We start from the raw sequence: 22,218 nt of genomic DNA, 5'->3' as shown, positions 1-22,218 counted from the left end.
CATTTATTAGGCCAACGAAAAGTATTTAGAAATACTGCTCATCTCTTGGAAGCCCAACACTACTACACTTCAGATTGCTGGACTTTTACAGGGCGATGTAAAATGCTTACATTTTTAAAAAGTTTGTCCAGAACAATGACTACTAGAAACTCACTATGAAAAAATAAAATTTAAAAACTACCTGTGAGTCCTGGATTGGAAAACAATGTGTTGGGTGGGGGAATTTGATCTCAAAAAGCCTGCAGTAGAAAGTCCTGCTGCAATCAACATAGGGTGACCATATGGACAGGACTCCTTTATCTTTAACACGCTAAACCATGCTGCTTAACCACAAAATGGTTAATGGAATCCATTATGCATTCCATTAACCATTTTTTGGTTATGCGGCATGGTTTAGCGTGTTGTCTGAACCAGGCCATAGAGGCATCAGGACTAGCAGCCATTGATAGCCTTCTCCTTCAAGAATTTGTCTAATGCGCTTTTAATGCCATCCAAATTGGGGGCCATCACTATGTCTTCTGGTAGCAAATTCCATAGTTGCTGCGTGAAGTATTTCTTTTATCCATCCTGAACTTCCCACCAATTAGCTTTATGGGATGAGCCCTGGTTGTAGTATTCTGAGAGATTTTTTGTGCTAACGTGCATCATTTCACATTTGCTTACACTGAACTGCATTTGCCATTTAGATGCCTGTTCTAGTTTGAAGAGATCCTTTCGGAACTCTTCACAATCCCTTTTTGTTTTGACCACACTAAATAGTTTGGGGTAATCAGTAAAGTTGGCCACTTCACTCCTTGCTCCAGATCGTTTATGAACACTTGAAAATCCTTGGTCCCAATACTTCACTATTTACTCCTCTCCATCGGGATAATTTACCATTTCTTCCTATTCTTTGCTTCCTGTTCTTTAAGGAGTTACTAATCCATAAGAAGACCTCTCCTCTTATTCCATGACTGCTAATTTTGCTCAGGAGTCTTTGGTAAGGGACTTTGTTAAAAGCCTTTTGGAAGCCCAAGTAAACAATATCTACTCAGGACCTGTTTAAGTGTGTATTCTGCCTCTTGGATTTGTTAAATATTGCTTAAAACGCAGCAGTGAAAGTTATCACACCCCTTTTTTTTATTCGTGGCTGGTTTGGATTTCCAAGCAAGAAATGCCCCTGCCTCCTCAAGTTGCAGCAAAGGTCAGTCTCTTTAAATTGCTCGCCAAAACACCATCTGAACTCAAATCCAGCGCTCAGTCGCCTTGCACCGTTGTCCTTAGCAAGCTGCAAAATGAAAACGCCAAATCAACTCGGGAGGGTACGAGGGAAAGCAGTTTTTAAAAATCTATAATGTGAGAAAGTTCTTGCTTACGCCAGCTAATCATTATTTTAAAGCTTAGTAATTAAAGCTTCAGTCCTATTGAGCTCAACGGGGCTTACTTTGCGTAAACGTACATAGGATTGCGCTGTAATGTCTTAGTGCTAGGGATTAAATTTAGGAGTCTTGTGGTACCTGAAAAACTGACAAATATATTTTGGCATAAACTTTCGAGGAGTGCAATCCATTTCATCAGATGGACAGTGTCCACGTAAGCTTTTGCCAGAATAAATGGGTCAGGCTTTAAAGGTGCCACAAGACTCTTCGTTGTTTTTGATGCAACAGATTAACCCGGCTAACTTTCTAGAAACACTTAGAAGTGGGGCTTACTTGCGAGTAAACATGTCTGTGATTTAGCTGGATCGCTGTAAGCCTACACACAACGAGTTCAAGCACGCACAGACCGAGCAATTGAACACATTAGGATTCAAAGGAAGGCACTTGCAGAGACAGCTAGGTCTGTGCGCCGCCCTTTGAAAAAAGACCCCAGACGCGACGGAAGTTGTTGATTTTAACAGCGAGGGAGATGGTGTCGCTTTGACGGACTCGCATTGCTATTAGCCAGGGACAAGGAGACTGTGGCGGAGGAGACTCCGGTCTCGTCTGTAGGCTGGCCTCATAGGTGTCATTGTATTGATTGCTTATTATTATTCCCTTCCCAGTCCTGTTGTGAGTTTTGGAGGGAGGAAATGTCTAGATGCCATTCCTGTTCGTGAAACATGAAATTGCTGATTTTTTCCTCTGGTGTCCTTGAGCTGTTAATTGTTTGAGATTCCCAGCTGGCAACGTGTGGATTGCTATGTCCCTTTTAGTCACTGGTTTCCCAAGAGTAATGTTAATCTCTGGATTTTAAAAAAATAATGCATGTCTTTTGCCCAACAGCTGTGAGGATGACTTCCTTGAAGGTCCCGGTCATCGATGTCCAGAATGATAATTTCAAAGAACTCTGGCCATCCATGCTCTTGGCCATCAAAACTTCTAGTTTTATTGCTATTGATACGGTGGGTAGAGTTGCTCTTCTGTGTGATTTATTTTCCCCTAAAAACGGTTTAGCGGGCGATTCTGTGCAATAAGACCGTTGAGGTTTATGTGGTTGTCTCTTGGATGGTGAATGGTCAACTGGTTTTCCTTGGGAAAGCAGACATGATCCCCCCACCCCCAGCTAATTCTTAAGCGACAAAACAATAGAACTTCTATTCCTCCTAGCCAATTATAAGCAGGCAGAATAGTTTTTTGGCAGTATAGAGCTTCAGCTCAGACTCTATAATTGTATGAAGACTTTCTTTTAATTATGTCAGGAAATGATTGTCACTATATGGTAACCTACAGTTAGAACATAGGAAGCTGCTTTATACCAAAATCAGACCATTGGTCCATATATCCCAGTATTGGCTACACTGACTGACTGCATTTCTCCAGGGTTTCAGGCAGGAGTTTTTCCTAGTCCTGCCTGGAGATATTAGGGATGAACCTGGAACCTTTTGCATGCAAACCATGTGCTCTGTGACTGAGCTACAGCCTGTCGCTAGCTCATTCTCCATAATTACATAACTCATCCTACTAAGATGTGGAGTCTAACTGTTGTCTTTGTCCATAGGAACTTAGTGGGCTTGGAGCAAGGAAAAGTTTGTTGAACCAGTAAGTAACATGCTACAACTGCCTGTTCCCCTTTTCAAGCATGTTTTCAAATTCTTGTTATTCTTCTGAATAATGAGTTCCTCATGGATAGTTTTGTAGACGGAGTGTTTGGCCATACTTCTCAGTAGCCTTTTCCCACATTTCCTAGTACTGAACACACTTCTGTCAGATTTCTAGATGGAAGTACTGTTTAAGATGAGATTGCTTACTCTGAGCAATCAGTCCTTTGATGGCAGAGATTATGCCAGCCATGGAGATCAGCCCCACATGCATCTAATACTCTTCAGCTTTTGAGTAATGAAGTGTGTGTTCGACTGAATGGACAGGCGAAACTTGTTGTGCAGATAGGAAATCCTATAGAAACATAGTTGAATGCTCCAATTTGCCTGTGATTGAGTTTATTTCCTAGTAAGTTACCTGATGCTTTGCCTCGCAGATGTATTGAAGAACGATACAAAGCTGTTTGCAATGCTGCCAGAACACGCTCCATTTTGTCTCTAGGAATTGCTTGTTTCAAACAGCTCCCTGATAAGGTATGCTGCTCCTCTTGTGACTTTTAGCCTGCAATTAGTAATTTTGTTGGTAATTTATTTATTTATTTATTGCATTTCTATACCGCCCAATAGCCAGAGCTCTCTGGGCGGTTCACAAAGCTAAGAGCACTTTAGTTATGGGAGACAGGAGGGATGGTACATTGAAACAAAGCTTTAGAAATTTAATGTAGAAGTCAACAGAGAGCACATCTGGGTTTCTAGGATATTACTGTTAACTCTTCTATTGTGCTCTTTTCAATTTCATTGGGCTGGCTTGTGTTTACAGACGGAATACACATACCTCTCCCAGATCTACAACTTGACCCTGCTCTGCATGGAGGATTATATCATTGAACCACAGTCAGTTCAGTTCTTGGTGCAACATGGCTTTGACTTCAACAAGCAGTATTCTCAAGGCATTCCCTATCATAGGGGCAATGACAAGGTATGGGGACTCCTTACCTTAAGGACTAACTATGGTGGAAGTACAAGAAGAAAGTAACTCTGGTGTAGGAATGGGCTTCCTAACAGACATCTCAGAAGAAAATGTTCCTCCATAACATGGTGGCTAAAAGACATCTTCCACCTGGGCATAATATTGAATGTTAGGTTTATTATGATCCAAGCTTTTTGAGTAGAGAGACCATGTGATTAATATGGAGGTCTGATTCCAGATTGCTTGAGGGCTATGAGGGTTGTATTGGGTCCAGAGACCTAACTGGTGTTAGTATCCTTCTGAGGGGTTGGCGATCTTATTGACAATGGTGAGTGTAAAGTATAGGATTCCTCAGTGTTCTTCTAGCCAGGGCTTTAGTTGGTAGCCAAAAAGTGCCAGGGAAGACTTTATTTCTGTTATTACCGTATTTCTTTGATTCTAAGACGTCATCGATTGTAAGACGCACACTAATTTCATTACCATGAACAGGAAAAAAAGCTTTGATTCTAAGAATAATAATCGCACCCCCGATTCTAAGACGCACCCTGTTTTTAGAGATGTTTATATGGGGGAAAAAGTGTGTCTTAGAATTGAAGAAATAGGATATATCCTAGCTGGATTGTATTTGCTTTTTATAATGTCAGAGCGTTGCATCCTGGTATCCCTTTTTAACATCTGAGGCTATGGAATATGCCCTCAGTGAAAGGAGATATCCCCATGATAGGGAAGTTAGTGCACGCCTTGGAAATGAGGTTAGGTAATTGTTCCTCCCATTCTGCTCTCTCATAGGGAAATGAAAACCAGAGCCAGACTGTCCGTACATTTTTCCTGGAACTGATCCGAGCTAGGAAGCCTCTCATCCTGCACAACGGTTTAATTGATCTGGTCTTCCTGTACCAGTGCTTCTATGCTCACCTACCTGACAACTTGGGCACCTTTACTGCTGATCTTTCAGAAATGTTCCCAGCTGGCATCTATGACACCAAGTATGCCTCTGAGTTTGAGGCACGCTTTGTGGCTTCTTACTTAGAGTATGCCTACAAGAAATGGTAGGTACCTTTTCCCAAGTAAAGCTTTAATTTTCTGGCATGAATTCCTGGACTATAAGTGGAGAGAGGTTAACTGCTGAGTTCAAGGCTGGTCCTCTGCTTTTTGATGTTTGTTCATAAAAAGTTTGATTTCCCTATGAATGGTTAGGGAGAAAGAAAAGTAGGAACCTGTCTGTCTCTTTAGTGACTGGACAAGAAGTCTTTTCCAGTTCCATATAGATTATTCTATCTATGCATATTCTTGGGCAAATATTGTGATTAAATTGAGTATTAATGCCACTCTGGATCTCATGGTGAGAAATAGGTAAAAAAAAAACTGTGCTTGGCCTTTAAAGCCTTAGGAAAGTGATAACAGGGAAAAAACATCTTTTTAAATTCTTTCCTTCACTTGTGCTAATGGGAATTAGCTGGGAGGGGTTAAGTGTGAGAAATAACTTTAAGTGCATGTGCTTTATGTGCCTGCAATTTGTCTAAAGTGGTACTCTTGCTATAGTATTCATCAGAAATTCTTGGTAAGTTTTACCTCAACACTGAGTGTTAAGACTAGCAGTATTTCTCCCTTGGCTGCAACCTCAGTTGGCCTTTTGAGCAATAATGGGAGCTGTATGCCTAGAAGACAGATCTCCTATTTAGTATTCTGTGCTAGATTCTGGGTAAAGCTTTTGCTAACTCTGTAGTCCACAATGTTTTGGTTGGTCTTGGTAGCTAGCCATTATTTATGGTTGCCACTGACCCTATTCCTCTGGAACATGCTGAGAATTTGTGAGGGGAAAGGCTCAGTGTCTCAGTTCACACTGTCTCTTAAAGATGCTCAAAACCAGCAAGAGATTCTCACTGATTCTGAGTGAGTCCAAAGCAAAATACTGATCTTGCCTCCCCCGCAAGTTCTCTGCATATGCCAGGAAACCTGGGAACACACAGGTTGGTCTTGGTAATTGGCCATTCTTTCTCCTGTTCAACATAGTGGAGATTCCGCCTTCCTCAGTTGTCTGTAGGAGAATGGAGGGGAAGGGTCTTTCACTTTGTGTTTGGTAATGGGTGGGGGAGGAGAAGTGCTGACCAGGAAGAAACGTTTGGCTGCTACTAGCAACTACATTTATGAAACTCGGGCAAAACTATTCCTAGGGCTAATTGCAGTTTTCCCACCACTCTTCTTTCAAATGATCATTAAAGGAGCTGTTTGCTCATTTCTGAGAGAATTTTTGGGAGATGCTTATACTCTGTGTGCCAGCTAATCTAACAACAGAGGGAATATGCAATTACAATGATAACACTCGTTTCTTTCCCTTCTCAATAGCAGTACTTGGTTTGTTGTATAGTCTGTTTCTTTTCTCCAGCGTAGATTTTTTTTTTAATATGCAAAGTGCTTTCCTTGGTCTTTTTTGTTAGTACATAGAGGCTGACCCATTCCTGAAGGTAGCTGATTTCCTTGTTTTGTCCCCCTCCTCACGTTCTAATTCAGCTTTTGCATTTCAGCAAACGTGAGAACTGCAGGTTGAAGGACTCCAAAAAGCAGCACCTCAGCATAGAGTTCTGCAACTATCCTGCCAGTATAGCTTCCTACATTGATTACCGCTTCTGCTCTCTGTCTGATGCCAACCAACCTGGGATCGACACTACTAACAAAGTAGCCATCTGCCAGACATTTTCTGTAAGTATCACTTCTCTCTGCTTTCTACAGTTTAGGATTTTAAAAACTTCCCAAAGACTGAATTAGTAATAGCTGCTTCAGATGTTCTGAGGTAAGAGAAGACAAGCTCTCCAGAATGAGAGTCTTTCCTTGCTCTATTCCTTCTTCCAGATCTTGATCCAGATACCTGCCCTGACTGGTGGGATATGCTGTAATGGCTGAAAGATATTTATCCTGATTCTATGGTGAATCTTTAAAGGATGGATTTTTTTGGGGGGAGGGCATTCCAGTTAATGAGAAGTGCTGCCATCTTAATAATCAGGGGTATCTGGAAGCTAATTAAGGAGGTTTAGATGCCGTTTTCCAGAGAATCAGGATTGTCTGATTCCCATTGAGAAATGCTGAGGAATTGGAAGCTGCTCTAGGAAAACTAAGGTAATTTTTTAATCTAGGCTCATTCTCATCCTCCCCTGCAGGCTTATGGCTGGTGCCCAGATGGGCTGAAGTGTTCACAGTCTCACAACATAGATCTGATAATTAATGAGGATGAGAACCACAAAGAGGAGAAGCGGAAGAAAAGGAAGCAGAAATGGAAGCGGCGGAAGAATTTTGTAGAGCACTCAAAACAACCTGAGTTACAAAGCACTGAGAAGGATGGAGAAGTGGTGGTGGCTTGTAATATGGAAGAGGGACCCCCTTCCAAGCAGTCCTGTCCTAGCAATGCAATTGCTCCTACTGTAGACTCTGCAGGCACAGAGACTGTGTCTAGTAATGAGGAGTGTTCTATGGATGTGGAACGAGAACTAGGCTGCGACAGTGCAGCTGATGCCAAGATGGATGAGGAACAAAACAATGCCACAGACAACGAGGACATCACTTCTTCGCCATTCAAAGATGGCCAGCAAGAAAAGGCAGCAGAGACTGAAGGATTGAGGGCAAAGGTGCAGCTAGAATGTGCTACTGCAGTGATCTTATCTGCCACAGAGAATCCAGTGACACCTATGCCTAGGTGTTCAGAGGGGGGTATTCACCGGGCTGGCTTTGATGCCTTCATGACAGGTTATATCATGGCATATGTCCACATGCTCAAAAATGGTGAACATGAAGACTCCAATGAAGGGCCTTGGTTGCCAGACTGTCACAACAAACTGTACCTCAGTGGGAAGTCTGTGCCCCTTCAGATTGTAAAAAGTTTGTTTTCTAAATCCTCCAAAGCTCACAGCCAGAAGATGAAATTGGCTTGGGCTAGTAGTTAGAGCCAGAATCACCACTATAGAAGACTCTAAATAAGAACTGCTAGGAACTGCTGGAAACAGAGCAACATCTAGCCACAATCCTCAAACCAGAGTAGTGCTACTTGGAATAGGTGGCATAAGAGCGGCAACATGCATGTGGATTTGTTTTTAAACATTTGCACAATTAAATTACTCTATACTAGGTTTCTTCCTTTTCGTTAAAGATAGATCCTTTAGATCACCCATACAAACAGCAGTATGAGAACTAGTCATTCTATAATGATTGTGGGGACCACTTGTTACTACTATAAGAAGACAAAACAGCTGGCAGTTATACAAAATGCGATACTTCTACCCAGTTTCATTGCATAATTTCATTCTCGCAATTAACATGTCTAGCTGAGCCCTGTTTACTATCAGTGCATGTTCAACAGGGCTCAGCTAGACATGTTAATTGCGTGAATGCAGTTAATGTGCACAAGTTTCACATGTAAATAACAGTTGTGGGGGAAAGGATGAGGAGCACTGAGATTGGAGCCAATGCAGGCGGAGCTGTTTTCATGCAGGGCTTTTCAATTCTTTCTCCCCATGTCTTTTGTAACAGTGGGGTGAAATTCTGTTGCAACACAAGGTAGAAAAAACTGCATTTATGAGGGAGGTACAAAGCATGTTCCAATAGCCTGAAGATTTTGCTTCAGTGCTAACTTTCCAAACCTAGATACTTCATAAAGAAAATGCATTTTTGTGTAGGAGTGTAACTGGTGGGCTTTAGAAATTGGGAGCCTTCTGTGATTTTTTTTTTTACTTAGTTTACTTAGATATTGATGCCTAATGCTCCATAATCTATCATTCCTGTCTTCCTTTGTTCCCAAACTTCATTCGTTGGTCTTCTGAAAACTAACAAGTGCTCTAGCCTTCAAGTGTATTTTAAGTAAAATCTATTTAGTAGGCTCAAAAAACAATTCACAAATGCTTTTAAAAATCAGGTCTTATCTCAGCCATCTGGGAATCAAGGCATGAAGCACATCCTCCCCCCTCCCCCCCCCCCAGCTCTAATTAAGTTAGAGTTCAGATTCTATTTCCCTTCCAGGTTGCCTTTGCTTATAAAAGGTTTTAATCTTAGTCAGCTTTATCACTGCTAATTTTAGGACAGAAAGGAAACAGCTTGTGTGGGGCAGTATCCCTCTCCTTTCCAGGCCAAATTATTTTTTTTCAGCAGCTAAACACAGTGGTTTGCTCTTGGGCTCCACTATTAGCCTGACCCTCTGGCAACTAGACCTGATAGTCTAGTTGCCAGCCTCTATTTACATGGCTTCAGGCCAAGCTCTGACATTGAATAAAACTAAAATGACTCTTTGTAAAGAACTAAGCTGATACAGGTCAGTCACAGGTTCTAGATCTGCGATACCATTTAGACTTTTCCCCCTCTTGGAGACTGTATTGGTAAATTACAGCTTATCTATTCCTTTCTCTTGCATTTCTTCTGTCTTGTTTCATCTATTTTCTAGCTTTTCTGCTTCTAATAATTCTCTCTGTACACTTTAATTTGTTCGCTGCTACTTTTCTTAACATTCCCTTGTTCCTGGTTGGATTTGTGGGTTTCACTCACAAAGGACTGCTATGGGAAAAGGATCAAATGTGCTACCTGATGTACCACTTTTGCCTGAACTGGTGCCATAAGGCCCACTGCCAGCAGTGCTGTACTGTGCCCTTTTGTGCTGGCTCTGCATAACATACTAGAGGTGGCTGTTCTACTGCTATTGATCTCTGAAATCCTGTTCATGTAAGTAGCACAAGATGCATAGCAGCCAAGTCCCTACCTCGCTTAAAATTAATCTACTAAGCACATTTGACAGGAGATACATAATTAGATTCTTAGGAGGATTAGTCACCCCAAGGATTTGTTAAGAGGACTGTGGCACCGGAGTAAATACAATGGAATACAGGGAATAAAAGCAACTTTCCCATCTATCTTATGGCTCAGTTACTCCTAAAGGCAGCTTTATTCCCTGGCAGCTCTCTTTAGAAAGAAAATCTTGGAGGTAGGAAAAACGTACAGTACATGTAAAATTAGCCTTAAGGGAATGGTAACCAATTGAGGAGACAAGGAATTCAAGGCAAATTGGTTAAATCTCACCTTATCCCTCAAGTGCACAGCTTTTTTAGGGTTAGTAATAGAGGAAAATCTTTTGAGTAGAGGTTGGAGTTGAGAGTCTTAACAACTGGGAAGCTACAGGTTCCTCACCCCCTGCTCTAGTGCCAATACTCTTAAGACATCTAAATGTCAGTGTTGCCCATAGCCAACACTCATCTATATTGAATAAAGCATGTGCATTCACAGATCAGAGAAACCTCAGATTTTCATACAAGCTATCATTTGACAATTTAGAGTCTTTCTAGATGTTAATATACCATGACTGTTCTACTACTTTCTGTGCAGATTTAGTAGTGTATCCCAGCCCCACTTCTAAAAGAATAACAGGGCTGAAAGAATGGGAGAGGGGACAACCAAAATAGTCAAAGGACTTGGAATACCTTCTATATGAGCAGAGACTAAAGCATTCTGGGCTTTTTAGCTGGACACAATCCTATGCATATTTAGACAGAAAAAAGTCGTACAGCTTGGCTGGCTGGGAGTTGAAGTACTGTTTTTTTTCTAAGCATGCATAGGATTACTCCCTCCGTTATCTTTTCTGTAAGGGAGTACATAACTGTTATTTATCAAGTTATGGGGGTGGAGGTAGAAAAAGGAGAGAGAATTTTATTTTCCTGTAAGACAGTAGAACTCAGGATCAACTCAATGAAAGTGATTGGGAATTGATTCGGGACACCTGTAAGAAAGTACTTCACATAATTAATTTACAGAATCCATGGGCCCAAGATGTGATGGTCACTGGGTAGACAACTTTAAAAAGGGGATTAAAAAAGTCATGAAGTATTGGCCTTCACATTTTAGCAAAATGGAACCCCCAGTCAAGAGGCAATATGCCTCTTACTACCAGCTGATGGGGAGGACTTCTGACTATGGGAAAGCATTTGACCGGCCACTGTGGAAAACATATGATGTGGAATTAGGAGTGAGCAGCGAAGTGGCCAAGTTTGCCAATGACACCAAATTATTTAAGGTTGTTAAAACACAAAGGGATTGTTGTGAAGATATCCAAAGTGATCTCTCCAAGCTGGGAGAGTGCATCCAAATGGCAGAGGCGGTTCAATGTAAGCAAATGTAAGGTGATGCATGTTGGGGGGGGAAACAAACCCCAACTTCAAGTATAACCTGATGGAATCTGAGCTGGCAGTGACCGAACATGAAAGAGATTTTGGGGTTGCGGTGGACAGCTCAATGAAAATGTCAACCCAGTGTGCGGCAGCTGTAAAAAAAGGCAAACTCCATGTTAGGCATTATAAGAAACGGAATTGAGAATAAAATGGCCAGTATCATACTGCCTTTATACAAATCCAGGGTGTGACCACATTTAGAATACTGTGTACACAGTTCTGGTCACCACACCTAAAAAAAGATGTTATAGAGCTGTAAAAAGTGCAGAAAAGGGCAACTAAAATTATTTAGGGGCAGGAGCATCTCCCCTATGAGGGAAGGTTAAAACAGCTGGGATTGTTTAGCTTGGAAAAAAGGAGGCTAAGGGGAGATACAATAGAGGTGTACAAAATTATGCATGGTGTGGAGAATGTAGATAGGGAGACATTTTTCTCCCTCTCCAAAAATACTAGAACCCAAGGTCATCTCATGAAGCTGACTGGGGGGTGATTCAGAACAAATAAAACTAAGTACTTCACAGCGCATAGTTAGTGGTACTCACTACCACAAGATGTAGTGATGGCCACCAATTTGGATGGGTTTAAAAGGGGTTTGGATAAATTTCTGGAGAAGGCTATCAAGGGCTACTAGCCCTGATGGTTATGTGCTACCTCCAGTATCGGAGGCAGAAAGCCTGTGTGCAGCAGTTGCTGGGGAACATGGGTGGGAGGGAGCTGTTGCACCATGTCCTGCTTTGTTGGTCTCTGGTTTACAGCTGGTTGGCCACAGTGTTAACAGAGTGCTGGACTATATGGACTGTTAGTCTTATCCAGCATGGATCTTCTTTTGTTCTTATGCCTACAAATAATGACATTCCTGCCTTTAAAACATCCATTTCCAATGGGTGTCTTCCAAAGGCCATTTAAAACTATATTAAATTTCTCCCTTTTCTCTCCTTAGCCTTCTCTCTTCAACCACAAAAGTAAATTTATTTGTTTTTATTTTGAAAGCAAATCAGGACACGGTTTATACAAAACTGACAAAGAAAACATATGCAAATATTTCAAACTAGATTCATCTTTGGTTACTTATTTCAGTTCCAGTAAAACATACCATTTTGTAGTTCAGGAAAAAAAGGTCAGACAAAATAAATCAACATAAAACCAGGATTTGCTTTCTTTACACATTCATAAATATCTGCAGTATTAGAAAAAAATGTTTTTCCAAAAATCCTTTTCTGGCAGTGTTAAATTATGCACAGGCTACAAACTTCTTTCCTAAGCTTTAATGACAAAGTTTAGCTATTTACAGACTGCAAATATTAAGACATAAAATTCCTTCATAAATATCAAAATAGATCTTGTAAAGATCTTTAAACCTTAATCAAATATTTGGCTGCCCCCAAAGGTTATTTTTGCATAGAAATGTAGTGACATGCAGTATAAACAGCAGCATTAAGTGCAAAGAGGAATTATTCAAGTGTCTGTAGTTAAAACTGGCAAGAAATACCAGTGTTCTTGGACAAGATACAGCAACCAAGAAAAAGCCTATCATACCCCTGACTTCTGCTGGGGCAGCAATTTGTTACGTACATTTATTCACACAGTCTTTGTTTAGCAATCAGCCACAAGTATAGCTTCCAATAAGTGTTTAATAAATGTAATATAGAAAGATTGAGTAAATTAAAAAGAGATTAGAGATCTTCGAAATGTCTGAAAGTGGCTTATAAAAAGCAAGATGCATCTTTGTCAGCAAATCAAAACCATGATAAAAGCAAAACTACTCACTATTGTGTTTGTGCAAAGCATTGCATTTGTCTGACCACATTCTGTATTGAGTACAGCTAGTGGCCAGCAGCTGCTCCGCAATACTGGCTTTTAGACTGCATACCCAGAGGGGCCTGGGGTTCTTACATGTTGCACAAGGGGACAGTATACATTTAGTTTTAACCACACAATGACAAAGTAATTGGCTTTCACCTAAAGCTCTTTCAAAGCCAGCCCTTTTCCATTACAAAGTGGACTGGGAAGACTTCATGCTTTCTGTATCTGGATAAATGCCTTGCACCAGCATTCTACTAAGAATGCAAAGCAGCCATATAAACACCCACTTCCAAAGACACCACCACTTCTCATAGGTTGCTTTCAGGAAGGCTGCATGAAAGCAGGAAAAATACACAAAGGAGGAATCAAGTTCAGAACACAGGCTACTTGTTCAAGAGTAGGCTTCTTGATCTAACATCAAGCCTTCACAAAACAGTAAGCACAAGGAAAGCATCCAAAGGCTACAGGGTTATTGGAGTCCACACAGCAAGCCACAGAGTAGGCTGAAGTGTAGGCTCCTTTTATAGCCACTGAAGCAGACCCAAGTGCTCAGTTCTCTCATCATCCATGCACCAAATAAGTGTAAACTCCTCTGCCTTGGTGGGGAAACAGATATCAAATTAAAAATGTGCATCAGACATCTGCTCAGAGCTTAGCTGGCCATTCAGATATATTTGCTTTTTATTGTTCAAATAATTACAAAAATGCACATGGATAACAGATTTGGGGACTCTTCCTGGTCAACCTTGAGAGCTAACCAACTGAAAGAACCAGAGTATGGTACTGGGTCAGAAACCTGTATTAATGGATGATGGGCAGGATAGCCATCATTCTTGGTCTAAAGGCAAGGCTCTGGAAGGAAGTTCAGGGTGTGAAAGACTTCTATATAAATAAGCACAGCTTGCAAAATGTTTTTATTGCTGCCAAATTTTCAACATGGAACCCTTAGGCAGGAGGTTATCTGCTCCGCAAGATTTTTGTATCTGTGCTTCACAAGTTATTGCTTGATACTTTATGGGTTTTCACCCTTTTTATGGTTCCTTTTTCAGGGGTGAAAAGGAGAGGCAATTTACACACATCAGAAAACCATACTGCTTTTTATTACCTCCCCATAGGGGAGTTCTCACTAATGTATTAAAATAAGGGATTAGAGGCAAAACATAAGGCTCTAATCCCTTTTATACAGTCTGTAACCAACCTTTCTCTATGGCTGAGCATTAATGCTTCTCTGGATGCTCACAGAAAGGTTATTACAGACAGGATATACTATTTCTGCAGCTAGAGTTTACCAAGCAAGCAAATCCCTTCCATTTGGAGAATCTCAGATGAGGTACATATAGAAATTGCACAAAATGTAAATATAGACCAAGTTTACATATGAACACTCAGAATGTGAGTGACTCATAGAGATAGGCTATTGAAGAGCTGCACACAGGTGGATTTTAAGAGCGTGTTGCTGAGGAGGTTGCCTTACTTTTTAAGATCTCACATGCCAAACATTTGCACAGTCATATGTGCATCTTTCCTTCTATAGCACAGAAGTTGCAAACATGCAACTGCTTATGCTTTTTGTACAAAACACAAATTTACTGAACAGGTATTTGGTTGTACAGCAGCTACTATTGCTGTACAATGGATGGACCTCTCTATGGGTGGACATTTAGATGTTGTTTGACTCCCAACTCCCATCAGCCCCAGCCAGCATGACCAATGGTTAGGAATGATGGGGTTGGAGTTCAGCAATATGCAAAGGGCCATTGACTCCCCACCGCTGATCTAGGGTGTCATAACATTGCTAATTTGAAAGCTTTTGTACTCCATTTATACCTGCTCAGCAACCGCTAAAGAGAGAAAAAGTGAAAGTTATAGTTGTTTAAAATGAAATGCCACTACCAAATGTGAAAGAATTCCTTTGATAGGACCTAAAACACACATGTGTGCAGAACGTGGGGGACAACTTATAAGCAGAGACATGCCCATGATCTCATCATATCCAGAAGTATGGCCCTGCATGGACATTGGTTCAAGCATCCCATGGAGATGTGGCTCACCCCTTCTGCTTGCAGATTATCTCACATACTCTTGCCTGTATGCAGTCTCTCCAAATAAAGTTTGAAACCTTCAAATGGATTGGTTGCATTGCTACATTTTCCTAGAGCTTTCGTCATAGGAAATTAAAACTAAAGAAGCTGGAAGGATTTTTGCCACCATGCTATCATGGCTGGAGCTTAAATGTCACATTTTGACTGCTCGCTTACTGATGCTGGTATATTTGAAGATGGCAGAGAAACAAGATCTGAGGTGTCACTAGTCGCCACTTCAAAAAGAGAGGATTTTCTGTCTGGCTGTGAGGAAGGATTAACACTGAACAAAAGTTTGGAAGACTCCAACCGTGTGAAAGGGATATTCCTTTGAGTTTCATCTTCTACCTCCATATCTTCAGAGGTGGTACAGCTCATGAACATCTCTGAGGCTTTGTCTTCTGAATAGTCTAAATTCTGTAATAAGATACCATCCACATTCTGGGCATCTTGGAGACCTTGCTCCCCAGGCTTTCTGAGTTCTGTCTCCTCAGCAGAAATTTTTAGAGGACAGAACCCATTTTCATCTTGGGGCTCCAGCCCATCAGAACAGTCCATATCCTCCTCTTGCAGAGGAGGAGGAGACAACACCTGCCTATGACGTTTGGCCTGAAAAGGAGGGATCTCAGACACACCGTACCTACTGCTGCTCAATAGCTTCTGCCGCACCTCAGCCCCCAGCTGGCTGGGATCACACCTACTAATTGTTGATGAGAGATCCCCAAATGTACTATAATCTTTATGCACAAGTTCAGGCGAGACTGGAAGTGATCTGCTTCGTCTCCCAAGAAGGAAAGGAGATTCCTGCCAGTCAGTGCCATAGGTCTGCCTGAACTGGGGCTGGCTCATCTTCAAACATCCTCCCGCCTCTGCAGAGTGCAAGTCGAATACAAGTGATATCACAGATTTGCTTGGCATATCAAAAAATTTGACCTTTCCCCCTTTCAAGTCTTCCCTAGAATTGAAGGGGTTGACTTTCCGGCTTGCCCCTTTGCTTGGTGTGTAGTACGGGTCCTGAACATTTATCTTGCGACAAGGCTTACGAGAGAAGATGTCTGACTGACTGCGTGACAGCCAGATGTTACGCCGTGGACGGGGTGACTTTGGTGGAATCTTGTCATCCAGTGAACTTAGCCTTTTGACTCCTTGTCCTCTGTCTAGTAATCCTAAAAACAGAGTTTAAAAAACAAAACAAAATCAGATTTAAATCCAAGAATGGTATTAGTGACATGGCTGGAATCATACAGGTACAGTAAATGACTACCAATATACATGTGATATTCCTATAAGTCCTCCATACACACATGTATGAATTCTCATGTGGAATTCTCCAGGAGAAGAGGTGCCCCCCTTTTCATCCCCAAATGATTTTTTCCTCAGAATAAACAGGAAGTAAAGGTCTAGTAAAGAATACTGCTACTAATAAAAAATGTAGAGTTTCAACTCTTCCAAGTAGAGATATGGTTTCTAATTCCTCATGCTCATTCATAATCTTATATCTAAGAAGATATTTCCCTGCCTTTACTTTCACTTTGCATAGCCCATTAGTGGGGAATGCAGCCAATTACAATGGTTACATTCTGTCTTTACAATCTCCTACAAGTCTCTTACCCTTCTACTTCATAAGGGGTAAGTATTTAAAATATGACAGGAGATACATTCTTCCAGTATTTTTGTATGCTTTTTGTACTAGCAGATTCTTTCCAAGAGCAGGAGTTGGAGAGGACACTCACCATTTAATAAGGCTATAGTTCAAATCCATGCTACCAAAGGCCAATATTTTCAAAAAGTGAGGTTTCCCTAGAGCAAAGACACCCCCTTTGCTGTGAAAGGTGAAGGCAAACAATAATACTTCCCTCTGGAAGTGAAGGGGTTATACTCCACATCAGCCTTGAAACAGCATATTGTCCAATGAAGAAACTAGGATACACAGCACTTGAGCTTGGACTTGGGGGGGGAATCTGTTAAACACGTTTAAATAAGGCATCACTAAACAGAGAAACTGCAGATATTAAGATTAAATGGAAAGTAGGTGTCTAACCCTAATGCTTTCCTCTAAAAAATTTAGAATAGGTATTTGACCTTCTACTCCAATTTCCCTAAGCACACCCAGTGGCACTATGTTTTCCAAGAAATTATCCAGCTCCTGTCCTGGGTTTGCCCCACCTGCACAATTTTCACAACCAATTTGCAGTAGCTTTTCTTTTGTTATCCTGCAATAATTCAAGCTGATCTGAAATATTCCGTAGGAAATAATTTGCAATAATGCCTGGTGAAGTGTCAGATCTCCCAAGCTAACAAGGAAGAACTTAATTTGGATGAAGTTCCTGGAATCTGTTTCACAAGGGTACAACAGACATCAGAAGTCTTGGACATTAAAGGCTCAATCCTATGCATATCTAGACAGAAATAAGTCCTACAATTCCCAGCATCTCCCAGCTTGCATTGCTCGCAGATACTTGGAATTATATGACTTATTTCTGGACATGCAAAGGATTGAGATTCAAAACTCTAAAAAATGCATGCTACAGAAAAAGCTGTTAACAACTAATAGTTACATGTAACATTTTCCTTCTGAGGTTCATATAGTTAGAATATGCATACCAAAGCATCTGGACTTTACAAAAGAGGGAGAAATTAATTAAAAATAGCTAAGATCATAAGTTTAAGCTCTATGCAAATATGAAAGAGTTCCCTTTGAAAAATAAGAGAACATCCCGTAGCAATGCCAAGAAACAGAGAATGCTTGTGAGAAGTGGTCTTCCAAATTATATCTTCTGTCATAGTTCAAGATGCATTAAATAATGGATGCCTCAGAAATGATACTAGTCCCAGCTGTTTCAAGTGGATCTCCTCTGATTCAACTAGGATTAAAACACCAAGTAAAGGATTATTTCAACCCACTGGTTGAAATGGTCCTTATCGACACTATGGCTGCAATCCAATGCACACATATAGGGAAATGACACACTGAACCTAAGAGGGATTTACAGCCCTATTCTATGGATGTCTACTCAGATGTCTGAAAAGAAATTACTTGTTTTTACAACTTTTGCTCAGGTATCTTCCTTGCATTAAAATATCAATACATTACAATTCAATCTAATCAAATTTGAAGCCTGGAAGGTTTCTAAAATGAAGAAAGAAGATTGTTCATGTTTGCATTCCTTCAATATATGAACAATGCTATATGAATAATGCTATAATAAAATTCAAGAAGGTAATCTTGATTTACTTAATATTTACCAAGAATTTGAACAATTTAGATTTTAAAGAAAATTGTCAAGAATTAAGATATTTCTTTGGATAGGTCAAAATTAATATTCCTGACTGATCTGATTTAATTGATTAATTTTATTAAAGTCATAGATTAGTCAACAATAAATATCATTAGTAGAATGTAATTATATAAAATGTCATTGGAAGTAAGACTTATATGAGGAAGTGGCAAGAGATAGTGGATGAAGAGGCAATAATTGATTTCTTTGGGAGAAAGGAATTCAAACTTCTAAATAAAATGTATTTAAGAACCTTTTAGCTAAATTTCTTTTCATCCAATACGATGCAAACTAATGACAGAAGATATTAAAGTGGTTGTGGTTTGGAAGGCCAAATAGGTGTGGTGGGATTGCCCTGTACCTACATTTTTGGATTGAGTATAAAACAAGTGTGCAGTATTACTGGATGTTCCATATAACCAATCCTTCAGCTACATTAGTTCAAGATGAACCAGCATCTTGTAAACAATGCCCTCAAGTTAGCTCCGACAAAAATAATCAAATACAGCAAATTCTCACCCATGGGTGTGGCTTAAGAAAATTATGTATGTTACAAAAATATCTATAGACTAAATTAGATCAAATAGGAAAGGCAGACAATATTGGAAATGCTGGGAACCCTTCACTGCTTACTAGAAATTTAAATGATGGGTCTATAAATGCACTAATTATATAATTATATTTTAATTGGGTTTTCTTATAATGTTGCTTAAGACATTCTTATTTCATAATAAAAATGTGATTTCTGGTTTACATTCTCCTTCAAAAATTCAAAGAAAGGAGCCTCCATTATAATATAATATATATTATCCTTGCTTAGTATTCAGAATAGTTTTGTGCCTATTCCCTTAGATCCTTACCTTTGGACACAGAGATGGATTTTCTATCTGTATTGTCCAGATTTAGGATTTTCCTTTCTCTTTCATCCTCGTCACTTTTCAAATTGCTTAGAATTTCCTCCAGTGTCTTGACAATATCAGCAAATGACGGGCGTAATTTTGGGTCCATCTATAAATAGAAGAATAAATGATGCCACATAGTGGCTCAGTCATTAAGAAAAATCTGTACACATATACTATGTTATGAAAAGACATGATTTTCTTGGAATTTTACAGGTGAGGCCATACAAGCACTATTTTTCATTCTTGTTTAGCTAGAGGGACATGTTTAGTGGATATTGTGGAGGAAAGCTTATCTGACGATACATTTTGACCATATGCTTAATGCAGTGTGGAGAAGAGGAACAATGATAGCTATTTATATGCTTTATGGCTTTTATACCCAATTCCAGGAGTCTCACACTAGCTCACAGAGATACCTTACCTTCAAAGTCCTTCATGAACCATTCATCTGAGCTACAAAGGGCCTCAGTGAACTGCTGTTTTGTTTAACATGAGCTGGGATTTGTGAAAGGTTCTCATTTCGTTTTTTTGAATATACTCACATTGCAGCAGTTGAAGGCCAACTGAAGGAAGCTAGGGGGACAGTCTCCCACCATGTGCTGAAAGGCATCATAATCCAGTCCAAAATTCTGCAATAGGAAAAAAGAGAGAGAAGTGAACTATTAACAGACGTGAAAAAATGTACTTGACAAGGAAATATGGAAATTGTAAAGACAGAGTTAATAGGCAAAACATGAAGGATGATTTGACAAAGGAATTATCTACATTAGCAATATATTGAATTATATGAGTAGGATCTATACTAGCAATACTGTGTCACGTAGGTTAACTCCATAGTGCTCCGGAGACAAGCCTCCTAAGTGGATATGGGCATTGACAAGGGGGAAAGGAGAATTTCTGCATGGCTTCTCTTAGTTCCATTTGTGCACTTCTTTTGTCTAGACAAAGAGGCAGTGACCCATCATTTTTTCCAAAATAGACTACCTTTTATTATGTGGTGCTAGGGATTATGTAATTCACTAGTCTTTGTACATCCCCAGAGGCCTTCCTTCATGCACCTTAAAGTACGTTTGGGGTCCAAAATAATGCTGCTCTATCTTTTCTTTAGTGCCTGACCACAGATGGTCTGGCTGCATTTAAAATAGCCCAATCCCAATGATTTAAGATATAATCTAAATCTTACTGTTCCAGCTGAAGCCCAATCCTGGCTGGAAATTAGGAAAGTCAATTAGCTTTTGTCAGTATAACTTTACTCGAGCCTCTGTGGCTCCTATAGGTTAAAAATGGCATACAGCATTGTTACACAAAGGATTCTAAGAGAATCCTGCCCCTGCCTATTCTAAACAGCTCCCTTGTGTTGGTGAAAGGAGGAAGTTCTGGTGCAGCAACACAAAATGCATCTGCGTTTATCCAGTATCAAATTCTGGCACTAGCATAGAGCAACCAATTTTCCCTTTGTGCCTCTGCTAGGATACACATTTTGGAAACAACATTAATTTATAGAATCAAACTTATTTTTAAGGTGGTTCAAACTGTTCTCTTACATTTCTGGAGTTCTCCTACAAGAGTAAGAAAGATCTTCCAAGAGGTTATAGCTTCAGTACACCACTATAAAACTATGAGATTACGCTCCTCCATTTGTTCTGTTTTATAGTTGTGTAGTGTATTGTATAAGGGACTTTATAGCTGTGCCTAATTATCCCAGACTCTCTCAACTGCACAGTATTTGAGCATGATGAACTTAAAATACGGAAGCAAAGTTCATAGCTTGCCTGTGATGAAATAGGGAGCTCTTGACTTTTATCAAGATCCATGTATGAGCATAGTTTTGCCCCAACTTTGGTATGGACTACTTATGAAATCAACAGCTCTCTTAAAGATGATCTCTTAAGATCTCTCCGAGTTAAGAACATTTACCTCCCAATCCCCACTACCAAAAATAGTAGACATATTATTGAGAATATTTCGAAGGATGTTGTCTTGTACCAGCTCCGATTTTGTCCTCAAGCCAAACATTGTCTACTCTGACTGGCAGCAGCTTTCAAGGTCTCAAGCAGGTGTCTTTCACATCACCTGCTACCTAATCCTTTTAACTGGAGATATCAGAGATTGAACCTGGCGCCTACTGTATGCAGTACTATACCAGTGAGTGAGGTATGGTTCCTTTCACACTGGTAACCTTCCAGGACTCCAAAGAACAGGAATTTCTCAAATGGGACCTACTTAACCCCAAACCATCCTACTGATTATTAGATGCCATAGGGTGAAAATTGACCTGTGATTTCCACGTTAAGTTCAGATGATGGGTGTTGATTGAGAGTGGAGGAAGAATAAGACATGATAGGTGAGATAGCTACACTTTCACTTTGAACGTCTGTAAGGTAGAAATGCAGTACCTGACCAATGTCAAAACTTAGCCCTAACTTGTTAAGAGAAGAATACTTCTTCAGGCTGCCTATTTCAGTGAACAAGGTCGCATTAGTAATCTGCTCTGTGTTATAACCAGCAGTTAATACAGAAATCCACAACAAATTGCAAATGTAACACTCACCTGCAAAGTAAAATTTTGTGTTTTAAAGGGGGAGGGGAAGAAGAGGGTTCTGTGCCACTTCTTGCATGCAATTGTGTCATAGAATGGATACTTTATTAAAAGACTTATAGCAGTTATTCATCATCATGTGGAAATCATTAATGTCCCAGTGAAACTCTTGAACATTCGTCCCTTGACAGTCTTTGTCAATGCACTTTGCTCACCTCTGTGCGAGGGAGATAGTCTGGATCTGCCTGGATCCTAGCTATAACCTCGCAAAGAATGATCCCATAGGAGAACACATCCGCCTGAGGAAGGGGTAAGGGGTGGAGAAAGAAAAGAGGACCACAGTTTTATTATAGGCACTCCTCAGCTACTTTACGTCAGGGTTTTGCTTTCAATTCATAACACAGCCCCCTTTTGTCACAACTCCCTGGCATTCAAAATTCTCACCTCCCAATCA

The 22,218-nt window shown here is 40.2% G+C and overlaps 2 protein-coding genes across 4 annotated transcripts in view; one reads left to right on the top strand and one right to left on the bottom strand.

The window, feature by feature from the left end:
• Window positions 1–1,876: 1,876 nt before the first annotated feature.
• TOE1 (target of EGR1, exonuclease) lies at window positions 1,877–8,084 on the top strand. Of its 3 annotated transcripts, none has more exons than XM_063139752.1 (8): window positions 1,877–1,991; window positions 2,244–2,362; window positions 2,959–2,999; window positions 3,436–3,532; window positions 3,819–3,977; window positions 4,758–5,017; window positions 6,494–6,668; window positions 7,124–8,084. In XM_063139752.1, exons 2-8 carry the CDS (start codon window positions 2,252–2,254, stop codon window positions 7,901–7,903), a joined length of 1,623 nt encoding a protein of 540 aa, XP_062995822.1. In that variant the 5' UTR covers window positions 1,877–1,991; window positions 2,244–2,251; the 3' UTR covers window positions 7,904–8,084. The 3 variants fall into 3 exon arrangements, with proteins under 3 accessions (XP_062995822.1, XP_062995808.1, XP_062995816.1); XM_063139738.1 differs by having other exon boundaries at window positions 1,897–1,983; XM_063139746.1 differs by having other exon boundaries at window positions 1,949–1,966.
• A 4,982-nt stretch (window positions 8,085–13,066) lies between these two features.
• The window catches only part of TESK2 (testis associated actin remodelling kinase 2), a 68,128-nt gene continuing 58,976 nt past the window's right edge, over window positions 13,067–22,218 (bottom strand). Inside the window, exons 8-11 of the mRNA XM_063139726.1 lie at window positions 21,980–22,063; window positions 19,768–19,854; window positions 19,184–19,331; window positions 13,067–16,211 (exon numbers count right to left, since the gene is read on the bottom strand). Coding sequence (XP_062995796.1) covers window positions 15,193–16,211; window positions 19,184–19,331; window positions 19,768–19,854; window positions 21,980–22,063 — 1,338 coding nt within the window. The 3' untranslated portion in view covers window positions 13,067–15,192. The remainder of the gene's footprint in view (window positions 16,212–19,183; window positions 19,332–19,767; window positions 19,855–21,979; window positions 22,064–22,218) is intronic.

Source organism: Elgaria multicarinata, chromosome 1 (genome assembly GCF_023053635.1).
Source record: "Elgaria multicarinata webbii isolate HBS135686 ecotype San Diego chromosome 1, rElgMul1.1.pri, whole genome shotgun sequence".
Classification (NCBI taxonomy): domain Eukaryota; kingdom Metazoa; phylum Chordata; class Lepidosauria; order Squamata; family Anguidae; genus Elgaria; species Elgaria multicarinata.
The sequence above is the reverse complement of the archived record's forward strand: the minus strand, read 5'-3'. Positions and strand labels throughout refer to the sequence as shown.

Bases quoted from the DNA above. Each gene is read 5' to 3' on its own strand.
- TOE1 (XM_063139752.1), top strand. From the start codon at position 2,252: ATGACTTCCTTGAAGGTCCCGGTCATCGATGTCCAGAATGATAATTTC. The intron at 2,363-2,958 runs GTGGGTAGAGTT...CTTTGTCCATAG, and splicing joins GTTTTATTGCTATTGATACG to GAACTTAGTGGGCTTGGAGC. The intron at 5,018-6,493 runs GTAGGTACCTTT...TTTGCATTTCAG, and splicing joins GAGTATGCCTACAAGAAATG to CAAACGTGAGAACTGCAGGT.